Raw genomic sequence first — 23,366 nt, forward strand, 5'->3', positions numbered from 1 at the left:
CACAGTCTTGGTTCTACTGGATCTAAGCTCTGCTTTTGATACAGTGGACCATCACATTTTATTAAATAGACTTAGATACCTGGTCGGCCTCTCTGGTACTGTTCTTAACTGGTTTTGTTCTTATCTCACAGGCCGATGTTTTTATGTAAGTATGGATACATGTTCCTCAGGAACCCATGAAATTGAATGTGGGGTTCCTCAAGGCTCAATCTTAGGTCCACTCCTTTTTAATCTGTACATGCTTCCCCTTGGGGACGTGATCAGGAGGCACGGCATCAGCTTCCATAGTTATGCTGATGATACACAGCTATACATCGCCGTGTCTCCTGATGACTCAGGGCCACTTGATGCCCTTTTTAACTGCATTGTAGACATTAAGTCATGGATGGCAGAGAATTTCCTGCAGCTCAACCAGGACAAAACTGAGGTTTTAGTCATAGGTCCTGAAGGCCAGAGAGAGAAACTTTTACCAAAATTACAGGATATTAAACTAGCCGACTCTGTCAAAAACTTGGGCGTGATTTTTGACTCTGAGCTAAATTTTATCCCACATATTAAAAATATAACAAAAATAGGTTTTTATCACCTTAAGAACATAGCCAGAGTCCGCCCGTTTCTCTCTCAGGCCAGCACGGAGGTGCTAATGCATGCTTTTATATCCTGTCGTTTAGATTACTGTAATGCCCTGCTCTCTGGTCTTCCCAAAAAAAGTATTTTAAATCTCCAATTATTACAGAACTCAGCCGCACGTGTGCTGACGAGGACCAGAGGGCGGGAGCACATTACACCGGTTTTAAAGTCGCTGCATTGGCTCCCCGTCCGCTTCAGGATCGATTTTAAGATTCTCTTACTGGTTTTTAAATGTCTTAACGGCTTTGCCCCTTCTTATTTATCTGATCTGCTTTTACCATATCAACCCCCGCGGTCCCTGCGGTCCTCCGGCACTGGCCTTTTAGCGAAACCAAAACCCAGAACAAAAACCCACGGTGAGGCAGCATTTAGCCACTATGGCCCCCACCTGTGGAACAGCCTGCCGGAGAGCCTCAGGACTGTGGAGACTGTTGATATTTTTAAAAGAAGATTAAAGACGCACCTTTTTAATCAGGCTTTTAACTAATATTGTTAAGCTTTTATTATGTTTTCATCCTTTTAGTCCTATTTTATGTTCTTATTCTTCACCTTTTAACTTCAGTGTTTTGTTTTTATCTTGTTAGTCCTATTTTATGCTCTTAATCTTCAGTTTTTAACTCCAGTGTTATGTTTTATCTTTTAGTCCTATTTTATGGTCTTAGTTTTTAGCTCCAGCTCCAGTGTTTCCTCAGGGGGGTCCTCCACACTGGGGGCTGTTTGGGTATGCTGAGGGGGTGCCATCCTTGGGTCCCTTCGACACGGCCGGCTGGGGGGTTCCTCCCTTTAATGTGGGGGTCCGCCCGTCTAACGGAGTCGGAGGGCCCGGGTGCTGGTCCTCCGATGGCACGGCCTGCAGCTTCTCCCAGTGTGGACGGCCCCAAAGGTGGTGTTTCCTTGTTCCTCAGTACCATGCCATGTCTCCCTAATGTGGGTGATTGTGTGCTTGCGTGTGTGTGTGTGTGGGTGGATGGGTGTGTGTGTGTGTGTGGGTCTAGTATGGAGGGTGGGAAGGAGGGGCTTTCTTTTTTCTTCATTGTTTTCCTTTTTAATTGTGGTAATTGTTTTAATTCTGGAAAGCACTTTGTGTCGCATCTCCTTGCAGGAAAAGTGCTCTACAAATAAAGTTGATTTGATTTGATTTGATTTTTTATTAATATTGAATCCTACTTGATGAAAGTTCACGGGGTCGGGTCGGGTCTGGAAACAATTAACTGCAATAAACGAGGGGTGATTGTTCACAAATAAGATTGTGGATTTGTAAGATCAGAAAACCGTTTTTTACATTTTTTTTCTGAATGATCTAACATTCATTCATTAGAAATCACAGAACATGAACGGACTGATGCACTTTAATAACGTTTATAGCTGACTGTAATGTGTGTGTGTCGTACCATTGATGACACTGGGCGACAGCAAGGTGGAGTCGCGATCCCCCAGTCGGCAGGCGCCCTCCTCTGAAGACCCGGGCGCCAGTTGCGTGGCCTGACCCTCCAGAGAGCTCACAATGTCCGCACGATCAATATTCTTCAAAGCAATGTACAGGCTCTCCACTGAGGGAAAAATCAAATGCGGCTGTGATGAATGAAGAGCTACTCAATGAGGGAGTCAATCTGCGTGTCACGCAGCAAGTGGATGTGTGTGTATTCCAAGAAGCCGACATACTCTTTGCTCTCTTGCCCTCTCTGCTGGCCCAGAGATTGAGTAAGGTGGAGCTTTGGTCCAGCAGTGAGTTGGGATTCTCCACGCGGATCCTATTGATGTCATCCACGCCAAACTGGAGCTCCCTTGCCAACTCTGACCACAGAACAGCCGAGTCAATAAAAAGAACCATTCTCAAAGCCAAGGCACATTCAGTATGTTGCGTTGAAAAAAAAACGCATCTCAGCTTTGTGATTAAAACGCGTATTATTCGTATCAACTTCACTCTTTGCTCTTTTCCTCCATTTTTAAACTTTCTTCTTAACTCACTGACACCCCTGATCTAGTCGAAGACCACTTAATGTTTCAGATAGATAAACAAAAGCATTATTCGGACCAACAAAGTGAAATCGGCTCACTTCCTGTGCCATACTAGATATCTAACGTGCATAATGGTTGGCAATCACTGCCCTCGGAGACTGACCTGCCCAGCTTAAGCCCAGTTGCTCCGATATGATGTTTATTTTGATCTCTGTCCTCTCCATTGCGTTGACTGTAGCTGAACACATGAAAAATCCAATCAGTACAGCAATTTAGGACAATTATGAGGTGCAGACTGAGCATGCTGGGGCTGCTGAATAACCTCGTGTGTTGATAGCAGTACTTACCTGAACACAACCACTGTTCTGTTGAAGGAGATAAGCAATAACCCCGATATCAAATGGGCCGGAGCGGATAGAATTTAGGGCGCATTCAGGTGCCAGTCCCAATAATGAGAGTCGCATTCAGTAATCGTTAGTGCATTGTATCTGCGCTGTGTACTGAGTAGACAGAAAAGGCCTTGCTCCCAAAAACACCTCCACACCTCCATCTTGGTATAACTACAGGAGACCGGCATCAGGGCTCCTCTGTCTGGCTCCACTGCGAGGTCCTGCCCATTCCCAATGCTAAGCTCAATGCTAGGCTAATGCTAAGAGTATCTGCCGCCATGCCAGTGGAAATCGCAGTGGAGACCCCAGCGCCATGCAAACCAATATCACGGGAGTCATTCAACTGTTCCAGGGCACCCACAGAAGCAAAATATCCAGGTACCGTGGAGCCATTTTGGGTCCTACAGAGATGTGCATCTTTTGGCACACATTCAATTGAATTCAATTTCCTTGAAGTGCACTGCGGAGAACGTTGGGGCGTACTGAACAGCAGCGCATTGCATCCAAGGCTCGGTCTCAGTGCCATGCGTGCACATGAGAGAGGACATGAAAGTGGGAAGCAAAGGGCTTTGGGTCGAGGGGCAGTGCAACATTCAGAGCCTGTTTCCACTGAGGATACTTCAGGAGCAGGGCTGTGGTTCGGGCAGCGTAGGACTTACCCAAGCCAGGTTCATTCAGTGCACTGTAGCGCTCCCTCAAGGCCAGAGGGGTTAGAGTTCGCCTGCGTTCTTCACTTCCAACGACCTGTAAAAACACACAGCATCTAAATGACTAGTCGTTTGGATGGAAACACGACTTTAGTTGCCAAGTATGATAGATTTATTCATTTATTTCTCCTAACTATGACTTTATTCCCATAATATTTTGACTTTATTGTCATAACATCATAACTTCACAACCTAATTTTCCTCAAATTATAGTTTTATTTTGTTTTTCATAATATTACATTAATTACATTAAAATATGTTTATGCTATTAATATATTTTCTCATTAGATTACAACCAATTTGAATGTGCTGCAGGCCAAAAAAAAAAACTACAGCCTACAAATGGTCCCTGGGCCGCATGTTGGACACTCCTGGTCGCGGGGGTGCTGGAGCCTATCCCAGCTGTCTTCGGATGAGAGGCGGGATACACCCTGGACTGGTAGTCAGCCAATCACAGGGCACAAATAGACAAACAACCATTCACACTCACATTCATACCTATGGACAATTTGGAGTCGCCAATTAACCTAGCATGTTTTTGGAATGTGGGAGGAAAACCGGAGTACCCGGAGAAAACCCACGCATGCACGGGGAGAACATGCAAACTCCACACAGAGATGGCCAAGGGTGGGATTGAACTGAGGTCTCCTATCTGTGAGGTCTGCGCGCTAACCCCTACGTAGAACGATATTTAGAAGGTTGTAAAGCAAAAATATCTATGAAAGGATTAGATAAGGAATCCTAGTTTGTGGGAATGTGCTCATCCCGGTCGGGTCTGAAAGTAGACGTTACCTTGACACAGGGTGGCATGGCTATGTTGAGGTTACAGAGCACATGCTGTGCATCCTCATATTTGGTGCACTTTCTCAGAAAGGACAAAAAGCCAGTTGCATCCTTGTTACCGTCTCTGACCTAACACAGATAAAACAGGAGAGGACAAAGTGGACAAAGAGAGAAAGACAGCAGAAAGAAGAGGAAGGTATCGGAAAGGCAAAGATAGAATAAGAAGTGAATGGAGAAGAGAAAGGGGAAGAGAAACAAAAATCAAAATGAAAGCCAGTATTGGATTCCACCACAACGTCACAGGCATGTGGTGCAGTAACATGGGGCCAGAAGCAGGGGGGAACAAGGGTGGAAGCAGTCCACAGGCAGGCGAGAGGGAGAGATTTACCTGCGCACTTTACCTGGACGTCTGTCAGACCAGACAGAGAGTGACGGCCAGAGAGAGAAAGAGAGACAGTGAGACAGACACAAACAAGACAGGCAAGGCCGCAAGATTGCAAGGCTGGCGAGGAACGTGAGGGAGTCACGGGACATGCAGACTCTCACAAGAGAGTCGCCAGGTGGAAAGGTACAGTCAGCTTTGACTAGTTATCTGGTGGGTGCACAGTAGTACGGTGTCACACTGACACAAACACACATGGAAAAATGGAGAAAACAAAAGGAAAGAACACTAATATGGTCACAAAAAGATCTTGGTCAGATCTGTTTAAGAGGTACTATGAAGAAGAGAGCCAAAAAGCGGTGACAAACACAGAGTGCAGTAGCAAAGGGACACCTTTAGACATCACATGTACAGTTGTGTGCATAACACAGAACTCAAATGGAATCGAAAGCTAAAAGCAGGTCATTTATACAATATTCAGGTTGGAAAACACTATGATGCCAAAATATCCAAATTAAAACAAATAAGCCCCCGCAGATAATAACTTTATTCTGACCGGAACACGTCAATAGCAGTGCAATTCCAACACCATATACGTATATATGTATATAGTACCGTATTTTACAGACTATAAGTCACACTTTTTTTCATATGTTGGCTGTTCCTGCGACTTATACTCCAGAGCGACTTATAAATGACAAAAACTGTTTATGTTACATAAACACTGGACACCTTTTCTGTTCATGTTTATTTTTTGTGTGGCTAAATAACCATTGTGTTAGCATATCTTACACCTATTCAGCCTGTTCTCTATTCTTTTATTAATGTTAGAACTTTTCTTCCAAGAGAACGTAATTGTTTTGGTCAAGTAGTTTATAAAATAAATTACCCGCAAAAATGCCACTTATGTATACTCCAGTGCAACTTATGTATGTTTTTTTTCCTACCCAATTATGCATTTTTGGCCTTGTGCGACTTATACTCCAGTGCGACTTATGCGTGTTTTTTTTCTACCTAATTATGCATTTTTGGCCTTGTGCGCCTTATACTCCAGAGCGACTTATAGTCCAGAAAATACGGTATATATCTCCAACTCACAAACACGTTTCTAGTCGCTTCGTGATGGGAGCGACACGCCGTCATTGTCACTACACGACCGCGAGATGCATTCAGGAACACTTTTAACATCGCAAGAACGGCTTTATTATGCGTGTATGTGTGGGCTAAATCAGCACAAGGACAAAGAAAAACAAAACGTGGATATCCTCATCACTCACTTTGTAACGCTTAAGTATGCTCGAAAATCTCAGAAAATACACGAAAACGGTTGAAGCGTGATTTAAATGTTCTGCTACTGCGTAGTAAATGTAAAAATAAAATAGAAAAGAATGATAATGAAAGAAATGATATTCTTTTTGTCGTGGATGGCGTTTTTGAATAAACAGGATTTGTATATCACAAAGGGTCAAATCCAAATTAAATTTAGGTCAATAAAAATAGCCTTTTACACTATATATAATTATAAATTGTCAATACTTAAGGCAAATGTGCTGCACAAGCAGCATGAATGATGGTACGATTACGGTTTGTTAAATGTCTCAACAATGTCATTGATTGAATGCATAATCATCCATGATGAATTATGAATGAATCCTTAATCGCAGTGATCATCCTCGTCCACAAATCTGCCTTAGAGAGATTTCTTTTTTAAGCACGTTCACACAAAGGGCTTGTGTAATTTCGATCACAAGGTTTGAAGTGACCAAAGAACCTCACGGCACGACACCAACACACCATAGAGTGATACGGGCGCATACAGGGATGGACAGAGACAGACCTTGACGGAAACAGGCAGCCGGTTATCTCTGAAGGCCTGGAAGCTGAAGCTGCGAGGTTGCTGCGTGGCCTTCCTGATTGGTACCAGGTTTCCGGAACATTCCAGGTGCAGAGGCATGCCCTCCATTAGCTAAAAGTAGAAAGTGAAAGGTAAACTCTTAGTAGAGAAGACTTTGGCGTGATTTAGTTGGTTAAATGGTTAAATGGTTTTTGTCCTGACCTCAATGTCTCGACTCCGTGCTACCTCGGTGAAGTTTTCATGCAACTCCAACGTCTTGTCCATCTTGTCGTCTGTCATGCAGTAACAACGCAACCGCCCTTCGCGGGCTTCATTCATCTTCGCAAATATGACAAACTTGGCCATATAAGGTACTGCCATGAGTTCACGGTACAGCAGATTAGCAAAGGTCACAGCCTCTGCGGTGCGGGGACAATCGGCTAGCCAAAATCTGTGGGAGCAGAGATGGTCGTGTGGGAAACTAGGAAGCAGCTTTACCTCAAAGTGCATGTACTGATGACGACAAAGGCGCTCACCTTGCAGAGACATTGGTGGTGAAGTTAGCGCAGCTGTTTGCATACATCAGCTTTGTGGTTCCGGTGATGTCCTCCCACTGAGCAGGCGCTGTCCCACCTGAGAGGTGACAACCACACCGCGTCATTCATGCCCTGTTAACCTCCTCACACCTTTACAGCACGCTTTATGAGCCACGATAAGAGCTAAGAAAAGACTGCGTCTTTCCAATGTCATCCCTAATAAGAAAGTTGCTTGGTCAACTACCAATGACACTGCAGAGGAGGCGCAGGCTGGTGGTGTCACCCTCTCCGGCATCACGAGGACTCTCCCGCCAGGACGGTGGAAGTGGAATCCGGAGCCCGATTGGACGGTGAAATTTGCGTCTGCGTGGTTCGATGGTGACCACCGGGCTGAAGGTCGCCTGGTTGCCAAGTTGTCGAGTCAGCAGCTCGTCGGGGATGGGCTGGGCCTGAGAGGATGAGAGGACAAGCCGGAAAAGGCAGAATAAAGGCTGTTGGAAAGAAGCACGAGTGTACACTTGATGAACAAAAAACAGGAACTAAAACAACCCTCACATTTCAGCAACCATTTTTATCCATAGAAAAGAAACTTGAATATACTGTGGAGTGGTCAGCATACAGCTCGTATAGATTGATTTTCCACTTGAAATGAGTCAACACACAACCATTATTGTGAGTCCCAAGATGATGTGTCTTGTCCACAGTCACCTATGGTGGTGCTGGTCTCAAGGTACGGTGCTGCACTGGGGAGCTGCGGTTCATTCCGGGAAACATGCCAACATGTACTGTGGCATTTTGAACCAGAGCATGATCCAGTCCCATGTGTAAAGCTAACTATGGGGGTGCTATTTCATCTCTACAGAGCTCTAATAATAACATTGTCCAAACCAATGTACTCTGACCACTTGGGGTCAGTACCGCTTGGTTTTGAGTTATCTCACAATACGGGCGACTGTTGCAGCTGTAACTCACACCAAGCTAAAATTCAACTCTGAACCTCCGACGTCGTCTCCGGTCAGCTCCCCTATGAAACTCTGTTATTTCATTTCTAGAGGGCATTAATAATGTTAAAAACCAATTTAGAAGATGGTAAACAGGTTTTCTATGCTCTAACTACAAAAATATTCCATTTATAAATAAGGCATCGTACCTCTAATTTCATTTCTATAGTAGCGCATAGGCAGGAATGGTTGCTGAAACGTACGACGTACCAACACAGATATGAAAATACATTTCTATAACATGACCGTAAGACCGAAATCCCAGCTATACTCACACATGCAACCAATTTACATGTCACATCTGACCCAACTCAGATCAGTCTATCAGCTCGGTCAGTGTGGCTCACAACTTAAATCAGGCAACTGAGGAGTGAAGAATGGCTGAATAAAAGGAAAATAAACATAAAGCAGATTTCAGTTTGGTGACAAAGCATAAACATGTGCAGTGAAATGATTAAACAGAACACATCATCATCGTTGACGTGAAAAAACGTCTTCATCATCAACACTCTCCGTACCTGCAGGCCCAGTCTCACTCTTTTGGTTACAGCAGTCTCCGGGAAAATGGCCTCGACATGCGGTACAAGTTTACTGGTCAGCCGCCCGCCCTCCGGACCAATCAAATCGCTCTCTTGTTGAATTCGGGAAACCACGGCAAAGTACAGGGGGAAGTCGGTGGAGATGATGCGGCGGATTCTCTTCTTTTCTAACTCCTCTTGACTTTCCAGCTCTGCAGATACCAAGATATTAAATAGAGGTAGAGTGTACGAAACAGGTTGTACTTAAATTTAACAATGCATCATTTTCAATAATCCCAAATGAGGTGAAAGAAGGTGCACTTGTGTGACGTTACCTCGTAAAAAAAAAAAAAAAAAAGAATTACCCCCATCCCGTGTCCTTGTTTTGAACGTGGCAGCCCGTAAATCAAGATTAAGACCGCACTTTTTCCGAGTGTCCCCCGGACGGTTTCATCACACTCACCTTCATCCATGCCATTCAGAATAGTTTCCAGCACTTCGTCGCCATAGCGATTCCGGTGTTCTTTCCAGACAGAGCCGTTCTCACTGCGGAGGACCACAAGCTCTCGGTCCCCCCGAGCTAGTGAGGCGAAGTGTGGGATCTCCACTATAACTGGCCTGTAGGATAATCATCATCATAGAAATGGGAATTGAGTACCATGTTTTTTCCAGACTATAAGGCACACTTTTAAAAATGTTGCATGTTTTTAAATGGGTATACGGATATATAAGAAATGGAGCCGTTTACAGCTGTCGAGAGTCACAAAGAATTCAGTGGATTCAATGAGATCGGGAGTTTGGTGAACTTGCTTGACGAACTCACTGGTTTGTTATGGTAATTTAATAATAATAATAATAATACATTTTATTTGTATAGCGCTTTTCAAGATACTCAAAGACACTTTACAAAAGAATGAAGTTGAATAGAGCAAGTAAACAGAATAAAAGACACACCAAAATACAACATTCATTGGTTAGTACACAGTTAAAAAAGCGGGGGCGGGGCACAGCAGTCAGATATAGAAGGTTAGACATTAAAAACAGATTTAAAGAGGTGGGTTTTGAGTTGTTTTTTGAAGGTGGGAAGGTCAGGGCAAGCACGGAGTGAATGGGGCAAAGAGTTCCAGAGAGTGGGGGCAGCGATGGAGAAGGCTCTGTCTCCCCAGGTTCGGAGCTTGGTCTTACAGGGGAGTGCCAGGAGGTTGGAGTCTGAGGAGCGAAGGGGACGCGGGGGATTATGTGGATGGAGGAGGTCTGTGAGATATGGGGGAGTCAGATCGTGGAGGGCTTTGTAGGTGATGAGAAGAATTTTGAAGTGAATGCGTTGGGGGACGGGAAGCCAGTGGAGGTTTTGGAGGACAGGGGTAATGTGTTCACGGGAGCGGGTGGAGGTGAGGAGGCGGGCAGCGGAGTTCTGAATATATTGTAGTTTGTTGAGGGTTTTGGATGGTGTACCGTAGAGAATGCTGTTGCAGTAGTCGATTCTGGAGGTGATGAATGCATGGATTAGGGATTCAGCGGCAGAGAATGTAAGTGATGGACGGAGTCTGGCTATGTTCTTAAGATGAAAGAATGCAGTCCGGGTTAACTGTTTGATGTGGGGTTCAAATGAAAGGGTGGGGTCTAGGAGGATACCAAGGTTGCGGATGAGCGGGGATGGAGTGAGGGTGGCGCTGTCAAATTGAAGATGGAAATTATGGGTGGGCGCCGTGGTGTTTTTGGGACCGATGATGATAATATCTGTTTTGTCACTATTAAGTTTGAGAAAATTTTGTTCCATCCAAGTTTTGATATCAGCTAAGCAGTTGGTGAGGGTGGAGTAGATGTTGGAGTTGATGGAGGTGGTAGAAATGTATAGTTGAATATCATCAGCGTAGCTGTGGAAATTGAGGCCATGTCGACGGATGATATTGCCAAGTGGAAGGATGTAGAGGATGAAGAGAAGAGGACCAAGCACCGAACCTTGGGGAACACCTTGAGGTAAAGGGGCTATGGAGGAGGAGCAGCTATTTATGTGCACAAACTGTTGACGGTTGGTAAGGTATGATTGGAGCCAGGACAGAGCAGAATCGGTGATATTGAGGCTGGTTTTGAGGCGGGACAGGAGGATAGAGTGGCTAATGGTGTCAAAGGCTGCGGTGAGGTCTAGGAGGGTGAGGATGGTAAGATGGCCGGAATCGGAGGAGAGAAGAAGATCATTGGTGATTTTAAGAAGAGCTGTTTCAGTGCTGTGTTTGGGACGGAAACCGGACTGGAAGGATTCAAACAGGCTGTTGGAGTTGAGGTGAGATTGAAGTTGAGCAGCTATGACACGTTCAAGGATTTTGGACAGAAAGGGGAGGTTGGATATGGGACGGAAATTGGAGAGGTTATTGGGATCGAGACCAGACTTTTTGAGTGTGGGGGTGATTGCCGCCAGCTTGAGAGACTGTGGGACGGATCCAGTGATAAGGGAGGAGTTAATGATACTTGTGATCAGCGGGGAGATGATGTGGAGGCAGGGTTTGATGAATGAAGAATGGATAGGATCCAGGGAGCATGTTGGAGTCTTCATACCGGTTAGTATTTTAGTGAGTTGCACGGGTGAGATAGGTGTGAATTTGGAGAGTCGTTGGGTGGAGCCAGATAGTGGAGGGTCAGGAGGAAGCGAGTGAGTCGAGGGGGGGTTTAGGGAGCTGTATATTTTGGTAATTTTGGACTGGAAGTAGGTTAAGAAGTTGTTGCATTTGGTGGTGGTGAAGGATGAGGAGGAGTTGTCATTTGGCTTTAGCAGTGTGTTGATTGTTGAAAAGAGGGATTTAGGATTGTTGGAACTAGATGTAATCAGATTGGAGTAGTATCGTGAGCGGGCAGTGTTTAAGGCATCTTTATATTGCTGTAGAAAATCTGTGTAAGCTTGAAGATGAACCAGATAGGCCAGATTTCTTGTACAGTCTCTCAAGCTGGCGTTTACGGGTCTTCATATTATGGAGCTGAGGGGTGTACCAGGGGGCAGTGTGGGAGAAGGAGACCAATTTGTTTTTTTTAGGGGCCAGTTCATCAAGACAGGAGGAAAGGGTATTGTTGTAGTAGGAGACAAGTTCAGAGGGGTCCTCAGACAGCGGGGGAGGGGAGATAGCAAATTTTGTGGTTAGAAGTGAGGTAAGGGCATGAGGGTTGATGGATTTGAGATTCCTGAAGGTTATTTGACGTTTGATTTTTGAGACACTAGGAGATGTGTGTAAATCAAATGTGATGGCCAGGTGGTCTGATATGTGCAGGTTATGGCTAGTGAGGTTGTGAATATTGATACCAGTAGTGCAGACAAGATCCAGGATGTGTCCTCTGGTGTGGGTGGGGAAGTTAACTTGTTGAGTGATGGAGAAACAGCTGAGAAGATCAAGGAATTCTGTCGCAGGTTTGGAGTTGGAATTGTCAATATGAAGGTTGAAATCACCGAGCAGAAGGATGGATGATGAGATTGCATTTAATTGGGTGATGAGGTCCGTAAAATCTGATAGGAAAGAAGAGTTTGGTTTTGGGGGGCGATAGATGACAGCAGTGACAAGGGGGGATGGACCGGACAGTTTGAAGGCAGTGAATTCGAAGGAGTGAACATTTTGGAGGGATATTGGAGTGACTTTGATGTCCTTTTTATATATGACTGCTGTGCCACCGCCACGTCCGTCGGGACGGGCGTTTTCAAGGTAAGTAAATCCAGGAGGTGTTGCTTGGTTTAGGAAGAAATAGTCCAAAGGTTTGTGCCAGGTTTCTGTCAAACAGAGGAAGTCCAGTTTATTGTCAGTGATGTATTCATTTAGAATGAGAGCCTTGTTGTTGAGAGAGCGGACATTTAGGAGGGATAATTTTAGATTATAAGAGTTCATCATTTGATCTTGGCTGCGGGAGAGTGGGCGGAGATTTATTAAATTTGCATGTTTATTGTTGTAATAGCGGAGTCCAGTCGGGCGGTATGACCAGTGGGATGGGATCTTGTTTGTAGGTGAAAGAACAGGCTGAAAAGTAGAGCAAGCAGTAGCAGGGTGCAGTGAACGCTGTGGCCTGCAGGAGGAGCTGTGGGTAAAATTGTAGCCGGATATGGAAGAAGAAAAAGAAAAAGAAAAAGGGGGCGTGTCTGACCAAATGTAAATAGTCACGCACTGTGAACAGCGTGTTGTAAGTGTACTGTTAAAATCCGACTGCCTACGTATTCAGCCTCCCGGGTATGCTATTAATGCAAGTGGTTCTCCACTGTTTTGGCCATTACCCTTCGATAGCCACGTTTACATGTGGAGTTTTTCTCTTTCCGAATGGAATCTTTCCGGAAGCAATGGTATACATGGAAAGGAATGTTCCAATCGCGTGTCTACATGTGCCGCTATAATCAACCAGAATAGTCAATGGGGCATGCGCAGTAAAGCGTAAATACAAACATCACATGATGCCGACTTCCTCGAGTTTTTCTTTCACTTGTTGGAATAACTCCGTATTGCCAGTTTTTCGTTTGTCCAGTCTTGAAATTTAGTTTCCGCAGCAGTCCAGTGCCGATTGCTTGCCTCAATTTTTTTAAATCGAAGAACGTCTCGAGCTGCGTGTTACATCACATCTCAGCATTCGCTGAAAGAACGCACCCGGGAACAGGAAAATATAAAGTTCAATCTTGCTAATATTTTATAATTAAGCTCGGCACATGTTTTATATACGTAGATATGTATTTTTTGTACTTTTTTAATAAAACTGGACTTGTATAGAAGTGTTGAGATTCTGTTCCACAGATGGCGGTAATGCACACGAAAGCTGCTTGCCAACCGCCAATAAACAACAGAAAAAGAAAAACACGACGAAGAAGAACGCAGTCTGACAACTTTCCGTTTGAGCGGGTACAGGATACCTCAATCGGATTGGGGAAAGGAATATTCCACCCCCGTGAATCCGATTATATATTCATTCGGATTGGCACTTTTCTTTCGGAATGAGGTGTATACAAAGGTTACATTCTTTCCATTTGAGCAAATAACCCAAATGGAATTGGAATATTTGGGTCCATGTATACGTGGCTAGTGACAAGCGGCGACCCAAACTGCTGGTATTAAATGAAGTTAATGGCTTCCTTGAGGCTGCTTTAGTGGATGTGAATGCATATGTACGCGTGTGAGCCGAGTGACAATTTTGATTCAATTTTAATTGTAACTGAAAAATATATACGTTTTTGTTCAATCTGTTCTTTTAAACCACTAACGATATTATGCTTGCCGGTGGTGCAAACAGTTCCTTAAATGAAAATACATTAAACTGCAGATTTCACGATACAAATTGAACTCAGTCAAAATGTTTCTCAGGAGGGTCATTTCTTCAGCCCACCATCCCTCTGCCTGGGTCAGTGGATCCAATAGGGCATGAAACACCTCCCAGTCCTGTCATAATGTACTTGTGAGTCTTCATCGTGGGCGAAATTCCAGTAGTGAGAGCCTGTCTATCTGATGCAGCACCCCGCCACTTCCTGACCCGTGCACGGCATGTTAAGTTCCCAGTCCAAGCCCTTCCCCCATTCAAGGACATCGGGTCATTACATAATTATTTGGCAAAGTCCTGTGAATCAAAAACCCAAACCAGTTGAGAATCATGGCTTTATGCTAATGTGCAGATGAATAACTATGTGTTACCAGACTCCCATTCAACCTGGTGTTTTGTGTGTTGTTTCTAAAAAAGTTTCTTTTCTCTTTTTGACTCATGCGACTTATATGTGTAGTTCACACATAAAGCATCTTTCATTTATTCGATTTAAAGGGCTTAAAACGGCATAAAAATTTTTTTTTTGTCATTTGTCAATCACGGTGTCGTCCATTTGTCATCCAGTGTCGTGATTGGTATTTTTTGCCTGGTTAACATTTTTTGCCATGCTAACATGTTGATATGCTAACATGTTAGCATGTAGCTTGCTAACAGGATCAAAACAATTTGATGAAGAATGAGAAACACCAATTAATTCGCCATTGTGTACAGAAAGTCTGCATCCACCAAAAGTTCCATCCATACGTCATTTATATTTAATTGTTCTAATTATTTTCTGCATGTAAAATGCAAATTAACCTGGAAAAGATTAATTGGATTTATGAGGAAAACAAATTAGTAACTAACCACTGTAACAGCATAGATTGACTCACCCCAGAAACTGCATGCTCGATGGACCCAGGGAGATGATGCGGCTGGCAAGGCCCTCCCCCTCCACCAGAGGAGGCGGGGTGGTCAGTTTCTGAGGTTTGACCAGACGACAGGTGATGCGTGTCGGCGCAGCGCACGTCCGAGGGGGGATGATGACTCGTAGGCCGTGATGTCTGCTGCCTCGCATGGACCCTCCACGAGCGTCTACCATGAAGCTCACCAGGAAGCTACAGCCAGGACGTGGAGGTGAGGTTAAGAAAGTGGTGCGGAAAAGCTTGCAACATCGACACTGGTGTTGTTTGATTTCTGCAGCACGGTCAGTGAGAGGAGCATCCAAATTAACAGACTAACCACACATCCAAGGATGCAGTGTGGGTGCGTCAGGGTGACTCCTCATGACATCAGTCTTTTCCCTATTAGGGCCACATAGTGAAAAATGAAAGGATGGCGCAACAAGCTCACCCAGTGTGAATGGGGCTGGCCACAGGGCTGACGTTGTCTGAGGTTTCTGTTGCTGGACTGCTCGGGATGAGAGAATCTTCGTCATACTCCTTTGGCAGTGGGATGGGGGTGTGCTGAGGTCACAGACGAGGGAACAGCAGCATAGACAGTGAAAATGGGAAGACCGTTACCATGACTGATAAGATTACGGGAGAGTAGTGGCAGATTAAAAAAAACATTGAAGTAATAATAAAGTATAAATCAGACTTACATTACATTACATTGCATTGCATTTGGAACACAGACTATGATATAAGGCATTTATTATAAGGCATTAAGTGAACATACCTGATCGAGAAGTACAGTCTCTGGCGAAACACAAGGAATCCTGGGAATGGCGGGAGAATACGGCCTGTGGGAGAGGACAAGGAGACAAAAAATAATTTATATCACTGAATACAACTGTATTTATTACAAATACAATGCAATATAATTATCACTAATATCAAATTGGGGCACGAAGCAGCATTTTAGTAGTACTACAAATTTATTTTATCATGAAATCGTGAAATAACAAATTCACAGATAAAAAATGGGATCAAACCTGCTCCCTCTGCCTTGAAAAGCAGTAGCTGTACCATTACACCTTTAGAGTCAATCATTGTGGCAGCACTTACGTGGTTCCCACACCTCCCTCAAAATCTCGAAGAGTCTTCTTTGGGGAGAGAAAGTCATCGTCTTGATCCTTGAAGTCGTCGAGCTTCAAATAGCGTGCTCCGTCCATGCCGAGCAGCTCGTCTCCTGTGAGGAAAATACAAGTCAGGGCTTTTTTTTTTTCCAAAGCTAGAAAGCTGGGGAAAACAAACAACACAGAAGGACAAAAACATAATACAAATTATTTTGAACACCTCCCAAAAATTCATCCACAATGCCTATCTGAAATATATATATAGTATATATATAGTATCTGAAATTTAACAGTGGCGCTTCAATTCCTTATTGGTTTAAGCCAAGGGTGTCCAAAGGGTGGCATTTCTGGCCCACAGCTTGGATTTATTGTGAATAAAAAATACAGTCGGCCCTCACGACACCACCGTTCAAACATTGTAGCCTCACTTTTTGCTAATTTTCATAAGATAATTACTAAATGCGGTCAGGAAGTGATGTTTACCATGCATACATCCACACAGCTACACCAGCTGGCATCCGTCACATATGCAGTTCTTTGTATAAAAAAGTTTGGACACCCCTGGTTTTAAAAGTAACATTTTTTGCCCTTGTTTCACTCTCACAACATCAAAGTCCACAAAACAGTCCGACAATCTTGATTCAAAGCAATGGAGACAAACAAATGGTCTCACTTTACATTAAGGTACACAAAAACACAGTAGTTACTGAGGAACTCATGAAGAACTAATGACTAAGTCACATAAATCTAGAGTAGTTATTGAGGAACTAATGAAGAGGTAATGAGTAAAGTAGTTACTGAGGAACTAAGGCCCATGCATTTAGAGTAAGTACCGATGAACTAAGGCGCATACATTTAGAGTAGTTACTGAGGAACTAATGAAGATGTGATGAGTAGAGTAGTTACTGATGAACTAATGAGGAACTAATAAACAAATTAGTAGTTACCGAGGAACTAAGGCACACAGTCTTAGAGTAGTTACTGATGAACTAATGAAGAGGTAATGAGTCGAGTAGTTACTGAGGAATTAAGGCACATACATTCAGAGTAGTTACCGAGGAACTAATGAGAAACTAATACGAAACGAATGAGTAGTTACTGAGGATCTAAGCCACACCGTCTTAGAGTAGTTACTGAGAAACTAATGAAGGGGTAATGAGTAGAGTAGTTACTGAGGAACTAATGAGGAACTAATAAGAAACAAATGAGTAGTTACCAGGGAACTAAGGCACATTAATTTAGAGTAGTCATAAAAGGTCATAAAATAACTTATGAGAAACTTATGACTGAGGCACATACATTTAGAGTAGTTACAGAGGAACTAATGAAGAATTCATGATGAACTAATGAGTAGAGTAGTTACTGAGAAGCTAATGAAGAATTAATGAGTGGTGTGGTTACTGAAGAACTAATGACGAACTAATGATTAAAGCACATACATGTAAAGTAGTTACTGAGGAACTATTGCAGAACTAATGAAGGACTAATGAGTAACTAATGAGTAGTTGCTGAAGAACTAAGGCACATACAGTACATTTAGAGTAGTTACTGAGAAACTAATGAGGAAATAATTAGTAGTGCTTACTTAGCATTAGGGTAGGTTCGTTCCTTATTGACTACTGTAGTTTAGTGTACCTTATTGTAAAGCGTTACCAAACCAACAACACTCAGCACGAACGGCAAATCACAAGGCACGTGGTGACAGCGTTTGTTTGTTTTTTAAGTGAGCATGCTCAATACAAATGACATCACACGTGGTAAGAACTGCTGCTGTGTAGGAGAAAAGAGCTTGGTTATTACAGAGAAATGGGACTGAAATCATAAAGACAAGATCACGATTAGTATGAGCTGCTCAGGAACAAAGAAAACAAAGAAAAACACAAAATTATTTTGAGGAAGAGAAAGAAACACCATTGCCAACACGTTAAAACATGAAGCTGGATGACAGTAACTGCAATTCCTTCGAGCACAATATACACAGCATGGAGTATTTCATTAGCTTGTTGATCAATTGGTGTTTGGCAGGGGTACTTAACCGCTGAATTAGAAGGGTACCTGTCATTAATGGGTCCCTCAACACAAGGGCGTCAAACGCTCATGAAAAACAGGACCTTTTTTTTCTAAATAAATCTCGGAGCAAAAGATAAAGTGCAAGAAGAAAAGAAACAGAGCAGAACAAATATGGCTGAAGTTGAGTCTGAGGAACATATTATAGAAAGACAAGTAGTGATGCACAGAGAAAATGACTGCGATGAAGCCACATGGTCGCTAAGCAGAGATACACACCTAACGTTAGCTGGGCAACCCCTACAAAACAAATGGAAAGGCTTACGTTACACACAGGAATTCATTCAATCGCCGAATCATCAAATCAGCCTTATTGCAGAAGAGCACCATACTCGCCACTGGAACCATATCAACCTACCTTCATCCTCAGAGACGTCCAAGATCTCATCCACCGTCTCGGGAAAACTCATCCGATGCTTTTCCGTCGTGATCTGTGGAAAGAGAAGAAAAATGATGCCACCTCAGAGATGGTAAAGAGGCAAGAGATGATGTACCGTATTTTCCAGACTATAAGTCGCACTTTTTTTCATAGGTTGACTGTTCCTGCGACTTATACTCCACAGCGACTTATAAATGAAAAAACTGTTTATGTTTACATAAACACTGGACACCTTTAAATTAAATGACCTGCAAAAAATGCGACTTATACTCCAGTGCGACTTATGTATGTTTTTTTCTACCTAATTATGCATTTTTGGCCTTGTGCGACTTATACTCCGGCGTGACTTATAAATGAAAAAACTGTTTATGTTATATAAACACTGGACACCTTTAAATGAAATTACCCGCAAAAAATGCTACTTATACTCCAGTGCGACTTATGTATGTTTTTTCTACCTAATTACGCATTTTTGGCCTTGTGCAACTCTGGAGTGACTTACTGTCCAGAAAATACGGTACTTAACCAAAGTGAGAAAAATATTTCATAGAGTTACAGTGGTTTGCATTATTCATCCATTCCAAAAATTAACAAGAAAACCAAAAGACACAAAATAAAATATTTTTCTTAAAAGGAGGGGGGAAAAGGAGTGTTATTGATTGATCTGTTTGTTTTGTATGAATTCTATAAGTTACCCACAGAAACATGATACAGATGACTGAAGGATGGGATCTGTCTATAGTGTCTCAACTCTAAAAGAACCACTATCCGGTCTTCAACAGCCTCCAACTATTTTATTTCTTGGTGGCATCTGGTAATCGTGTCAAGCATGCGTGTTGGTTTACCGCAGAAACAGACTCCTCAGTCACCAGTTTGAGCACATCGATGACAGAGATGTAACCCAGGCGCTTCGCGATGCCCAGTGGAGATGTCCCATTCTGTGTGGAGAAACAAAGTCCAGAAAAAAGCTTTGATAGAAAAAGTTGTGTTGGAAAGTGACTCACCGACGTGATGTCATTGGGCTGTGCTCCGTGTTTCAGCAGCAGGGTGACAATATCAGTGTGACCCTGCTGAGCAGCCTGGTGCAAAGGGGTGTAGCCCATCTGGAGGCAAAATAGAAAGAATAACAAGTGATGAGGTCTTTTCTGACTTATACGCTCATTGATGAATTACTGCAGCCAATATATTGATAGGTGCTGGTGGCAGGATTTACCCTTGTTTTGCTATTCACGTGAGCCTGCTGCTGCAGGAGGAACTTGACCACTTTGATGTTACCGTAGTGACAGGCCACGTGAAGGGGAGTGTAGCCCATCTGAGACAAACATATATATACATCCACAATATAACTTTTACTTTTATAACTACTGTGCTGTGCAGGAAGTATGGATCTCACCCGTGAAGCGGCGTAAACAGACGCTCCCTGTTTGACCAGCGTGTCAGCGATGCCCACGTGACCCTCCTGTGCTACAAGATGCAGGGGGGTCAATCCGTTCTGAGGAAGAACAGATGGAGAGATGTAAGAATTGAGCCTCGATTTGGAATTTAATGCTTTATTGTGTGTTTACAGTACATGCACACACACACGACTGCCATGGTACCTTGTTTCCTAAATTCACGTTGGCTTGTTTCGAGATGAGAAGAGCCACAATGTCGGGTCGTCCCTCCTGCGAAGCCAGGTGCAGAGGCGTGATTCCTTGGAGGGACTCGGCATTGGGCGATGCCCCGTTCTGCAGCAGGCAACTGGCCACCTCCATCTGGTTCTGCTTGGCCGCTATATGCAAGGGGGTGTAACCATTCTGCAGAGAGACACAATGACGTGCAGAACGATGCAGGAGTGGAAACTGCCTAGCGTGTGACCTGTGCAATTCAAACTCAAAAGCTGGAAAAGTAAAGAGACACCTGTGAAGGCCCGTCCCAATGAGCCTACGGGGCTCAGCAAGTTCCCAAGTACACAGTACTCCAAAATAATAGTAATCCAAGATAATAATAATAGTATTCTCTAGGGGTGTCACGATACACCCACCAAGAAGATGAGACAATACATGATATTGGCTTGATGAGATAACATTTTAACATTACTTTTAGGAAAACTAATATGATTAAATATAGGCGGGTGCACAATAATTATGGGACATAACTGAAAGATCCATAAATGCATTGTGGGAGAAGTCTGAACATCGAGATTTTGAGACAACCTAAAAACAGTACTGTATATATAATAGCTAGGTGTCACATGTGTCGCTACATGCAATGCCATTTTTTCCAATGACCCATGTGAGTTGTCTTACTCGTGCGGTGCTGTGTGCAGATCCTCCCTTGCTGACCAGGAGTTTAACAACATCCAGGTTGTTGTGGTGAACCGCCACATGAAGGGGTGTCAGACCGTTCTGTTGGACACATACATCAACATGTACTCAGATATAAAGACGTAGACCAGGGGTGGGCAAACAGACTCGCGTGCCGCATTGATATAACAAAATTGACGGGGGGCCAGATTATATATTTTACACATATAATTCTAACAGTCCACCAGGAATTATTGTATCTGTAAAAGTATCATGCAACCGGCTATATGTGCTTGTGTCCCTTTTTTTCCAGGAGCATTTTGTAAACAACAGACCACATCAAATAACCAAATTGATAAAAAAAGCTACTTAAACCATCAAAAGGTTGGCTCAAGCCATGATGCCAGGTTGTATGTTTCAATGAAAAACTTTGGAAAGAACGGGCGGGCTGTATTGAAACACTTGGCGGGCCGGATGTGGCCCCCAGGCCGAAGTTTGCCCACAACTGACGTAGACATACAGTTGAACCTCGGTTTTCGTCATTTTGGTTTGGATTTTGTGGCTCCACTCCATAGGGGAACACATTTATAGCAACACACACCAGCATTGATGTCTTAAATGAGTTGTTTTCTGTGATTATTATTTTGGATAAGATGAGTGTAAAGATAACAGTAAAGGTGTTATTTATTTCATGTTAAAAACATATTTAGTATGCTATAAACAGGTTTTCTTTGCTCCAACTACAAAAATATTCATGGTCAGATCTGGAACCAATTATCAAGCAATTCCTGCAGCGCAATGTTGTTCAAAAAATGGTATGAGACACACCCCACAGTAACATAACACACTGCTCATGTTGCACTCTCATACACGCGTAAAACTGCCTCACCTTGCCAGCTGCGTTGGGGTTGGCGCCTCTCTCGAGAAGGAGCTCTGCTACATCCACCTTTCCGTATTTCGAGGCAACATGGAGGGGGGTGAAGCCTTTCTGCTCGGGTAAAAAAAAATCAGTGGAACCAAATAGTGAAGACAAAATAATGTGATGCACGCCAGTGTCACCATTACCTTGGTCATTTTGGTCTGTTGTGCTCCAGCATCTAACAAAATGCGAATGGTGTGAATGTGTCCTTCACGTGCAGCGATGTGTAAGGGCGTGTGGCCTGCTGTTGTAGATGAATCAGGGTTAGCCTTGTGCTCAAGTAGCAGCTTGACCAGCTCCTTGTGTCCCATGCGCGCCGCACAGTGAAGAGGGGTCTGGTCGTCCTAGAAACGGAAAGCAGCAGCATAGTACTTTGTTTCATGGCGGTGGAGATCACGGGTACCTTGGCCTTGGCGTCCACTTGTGCCGCATTCTGCAAGAGAAACTGTGCAACTTCACAGTGTCCCGCTCTGGAGGCCATGTGAAGGGGAGTCTCCACTTTCTGGATGCATAGTAAACATACACAGCATCACACCCACGACATGGCATATGTCATTAACACCAAGAGGTTCTTACAACATTGGAAGCATTAGGAGAAGCCCCTCTCTGGAGAAGGTTCTTCACGATGTTGAGATGGCCCATGAAAGCTGCTACATGGAGAGGAGTGAGGCCAGACTGTGCACATTGAGACAGATAGAAAAACAAATATAAAGGTTTGTGTGAGCGAGAAGACGTTTGTCGAAAAACAATCATTGACTAAACAGAGGCGATAAAAACTAAAAATAATGACACATAATACATTTTGTCAGTGCGCCAGCCCAACCTTACCTTCTGACTTTACATACTGAGTCAATGTTTGCAGAAACTTTATTGAAAGAGGGTGATCGGACTTTTACAACAAAGTAGCAGAGCTTTTCCCGGAAAAGAATAGGGTGTATGGAACGTAATTCCTCGTTTTAATTGTTTCCAGGTCTGTGTTAAGTGGGATTCCTTATTGATAAATACATTATTTTCATATAATTAATCACCTTTTCCCTCATATTACACCATATAGTAGACATAATAAGAGTAAATAAGCCATTTAAGACATAACTTGTGCTTGTGTGTGTGGCTATAAATGTATTCCTTGGGGAGCTGAGTGGCGGGAGGACAGGAAGTAACATCTGGAGTTCAGGGTTGAGTTTTTGGTAGCGTGGGTTACAGGCGATACAGTAGCACGTGTTTTTAGGAAAGACTTTTATTGGGGGTATTGTGCCTGTTGGGAGATAATTCACACATCTGTTGTTGTGGCAATCAAGTATATTTTTAACAAATAGCAGGCCGTATTCAGCTAAAAATAGCATCATTTATTCATTAATATATATTTTTGAAAAACATCATACGTGAAGACGCGGAATTCAAGTGGCGAGGGATGACTGTACTTCATATTCAAATAAGAGGTAAGACCACAAATGTTCTTCGTTTATTCATTCATTCATTCATTTTCTACCGCTTATCCTCACGAGGGTCGTTGAGGTGCTGGAGCCTATCCCAGCTGTCTTCGGGCGAGAGACGGGGACTGGTGGCCAGCCAATCACAGGGCACATATAGACAAACAACCATTCACACTCACATTCATACCTATGGACAATTTGGAGTGGCCAATTAACCTGGCATGTTTTTGGAATGTGGGAGAAAACCGGAGTACCAGGAGAAAACCCACGCATG

At 43.4% G+C, this 23,366-nt stretch overlaps 1 protein-coding gene across 7 annotated transcripts in view; it reads right to left on the reverse strand.

Annotated features, from left to right (window-relative positions):
- LOC131120067 (ankyrin-1-like) overlaps nt 1-23,366 on the reverse strand; it is a 67,184-nt gene that overhangs the window by 18,512 nt on the left and 25,306 nt on the right. For all 7 annotated transcript variants that reach the window (XR_009126650.1, XM_058065137.1, XM_058065138.1 and 4 more), the window contains 27 exons: nt 22,236-22,334; nt 22,063-22,161; nt 21,806-22,003; nt 21,630-21,728; nt 20,744-20,842; nt 20,054-20,251; nt 19,849-19,947; nt 19,669-19,767; nt 19,460-19,558; nt 19,301-19,393; nt 18,435-18,507; nt 18,296-18,316; nt 15,999-16,122; nt 15,670-15,733; nt 15,343-15,455; nt 14,883-15,107; nt 9,203-9,357; nt 8,740-8,951; nt 7,465-7,669; nt 7,221-7,317; nt 6,907-7,135; nt 6,688-6,816; nt 4,478-4,597; nt 3,638-3,722; nt 2,753-2,827; nt 2,293-2,424; nt 2,022-2,180 (listed from right to left, as the gene is read on the reverse strand). Coding sequence is in view for 6 of the 7 variants with exons in the window: in XM_058065137.1 (XP_057921120.1) it covers nt 2,022-2,180; nt 2,293-2,424; nt 2,753-2,827; nt 3,638-3,722; nt 4,478-4,597; nt 6,688-6,816; nt 6,907-7,135; nt 7,221-7,317; nt 7,465-7,669; nt 8,740-8,951; nt 9,203-9,357; nt 14,883-15,107; nt 15,343-15,455; nt 15,670-15,733; nt 15,999-16,122; nt 18,296-18,316; nt 18,435-18,507; nt 19,301-19,393; nt 19,460-19,558; nt 19,669-19,767; nt 19,849-19,947; nt 20,054-20,251; nt 20,744-20,842; nt 21,630-21,728; nt 21,806-22,003; nt 22,063-22,161; nt 22,236-22,334 (3,400 nt within the window). In the remaining variant the exon portion in view is untranslated. The remainder of the gene's footprint in view (nt 1-2,021; nt 2,181-2,292; nt 2,425-2,752; nt 2,828-3,637; nt 3,723-4,477; nt 4,598-6,687; nt 6,817-6,906; nt 7,136-7,220; nt 7,318-7,464; nt 7,670-8,739; nt 8,952-9,202; nt 9,358-14,882; nt 15,108-15,342; nt 15,456-15,669; nt 15,734-15,998; nt 16,123-18,295; nt 18,317-18,434; nt 18,508-19,300; nt 19,394-19,459; nt 19,559-19,668; nt 19,768-19,848; nt 19,948-20,053; nt 20,252-20,743; nt 20,843-21,629; nt 21,729-21,805; nt 22,004-22,062; nt 22,162-22,235; nt 22,335-23,366) is intronic.

Source organism: Doryrhamphus excisus, chromosome 2, assembly GCF_030265055.1.
Source record: "Doryrhamphus excisus isolate RoL2022-K1 chromosome 2, RoL_Dexc_1.0, whole genome shotgun sequence".
Taxonomy (NCBI): Eukaryota; Metazoa; Chordata; class Actinopteri; order Syngnathiformes; family Syngnathidae; genus Doryrhamphus; species Doryrhamphus excisus.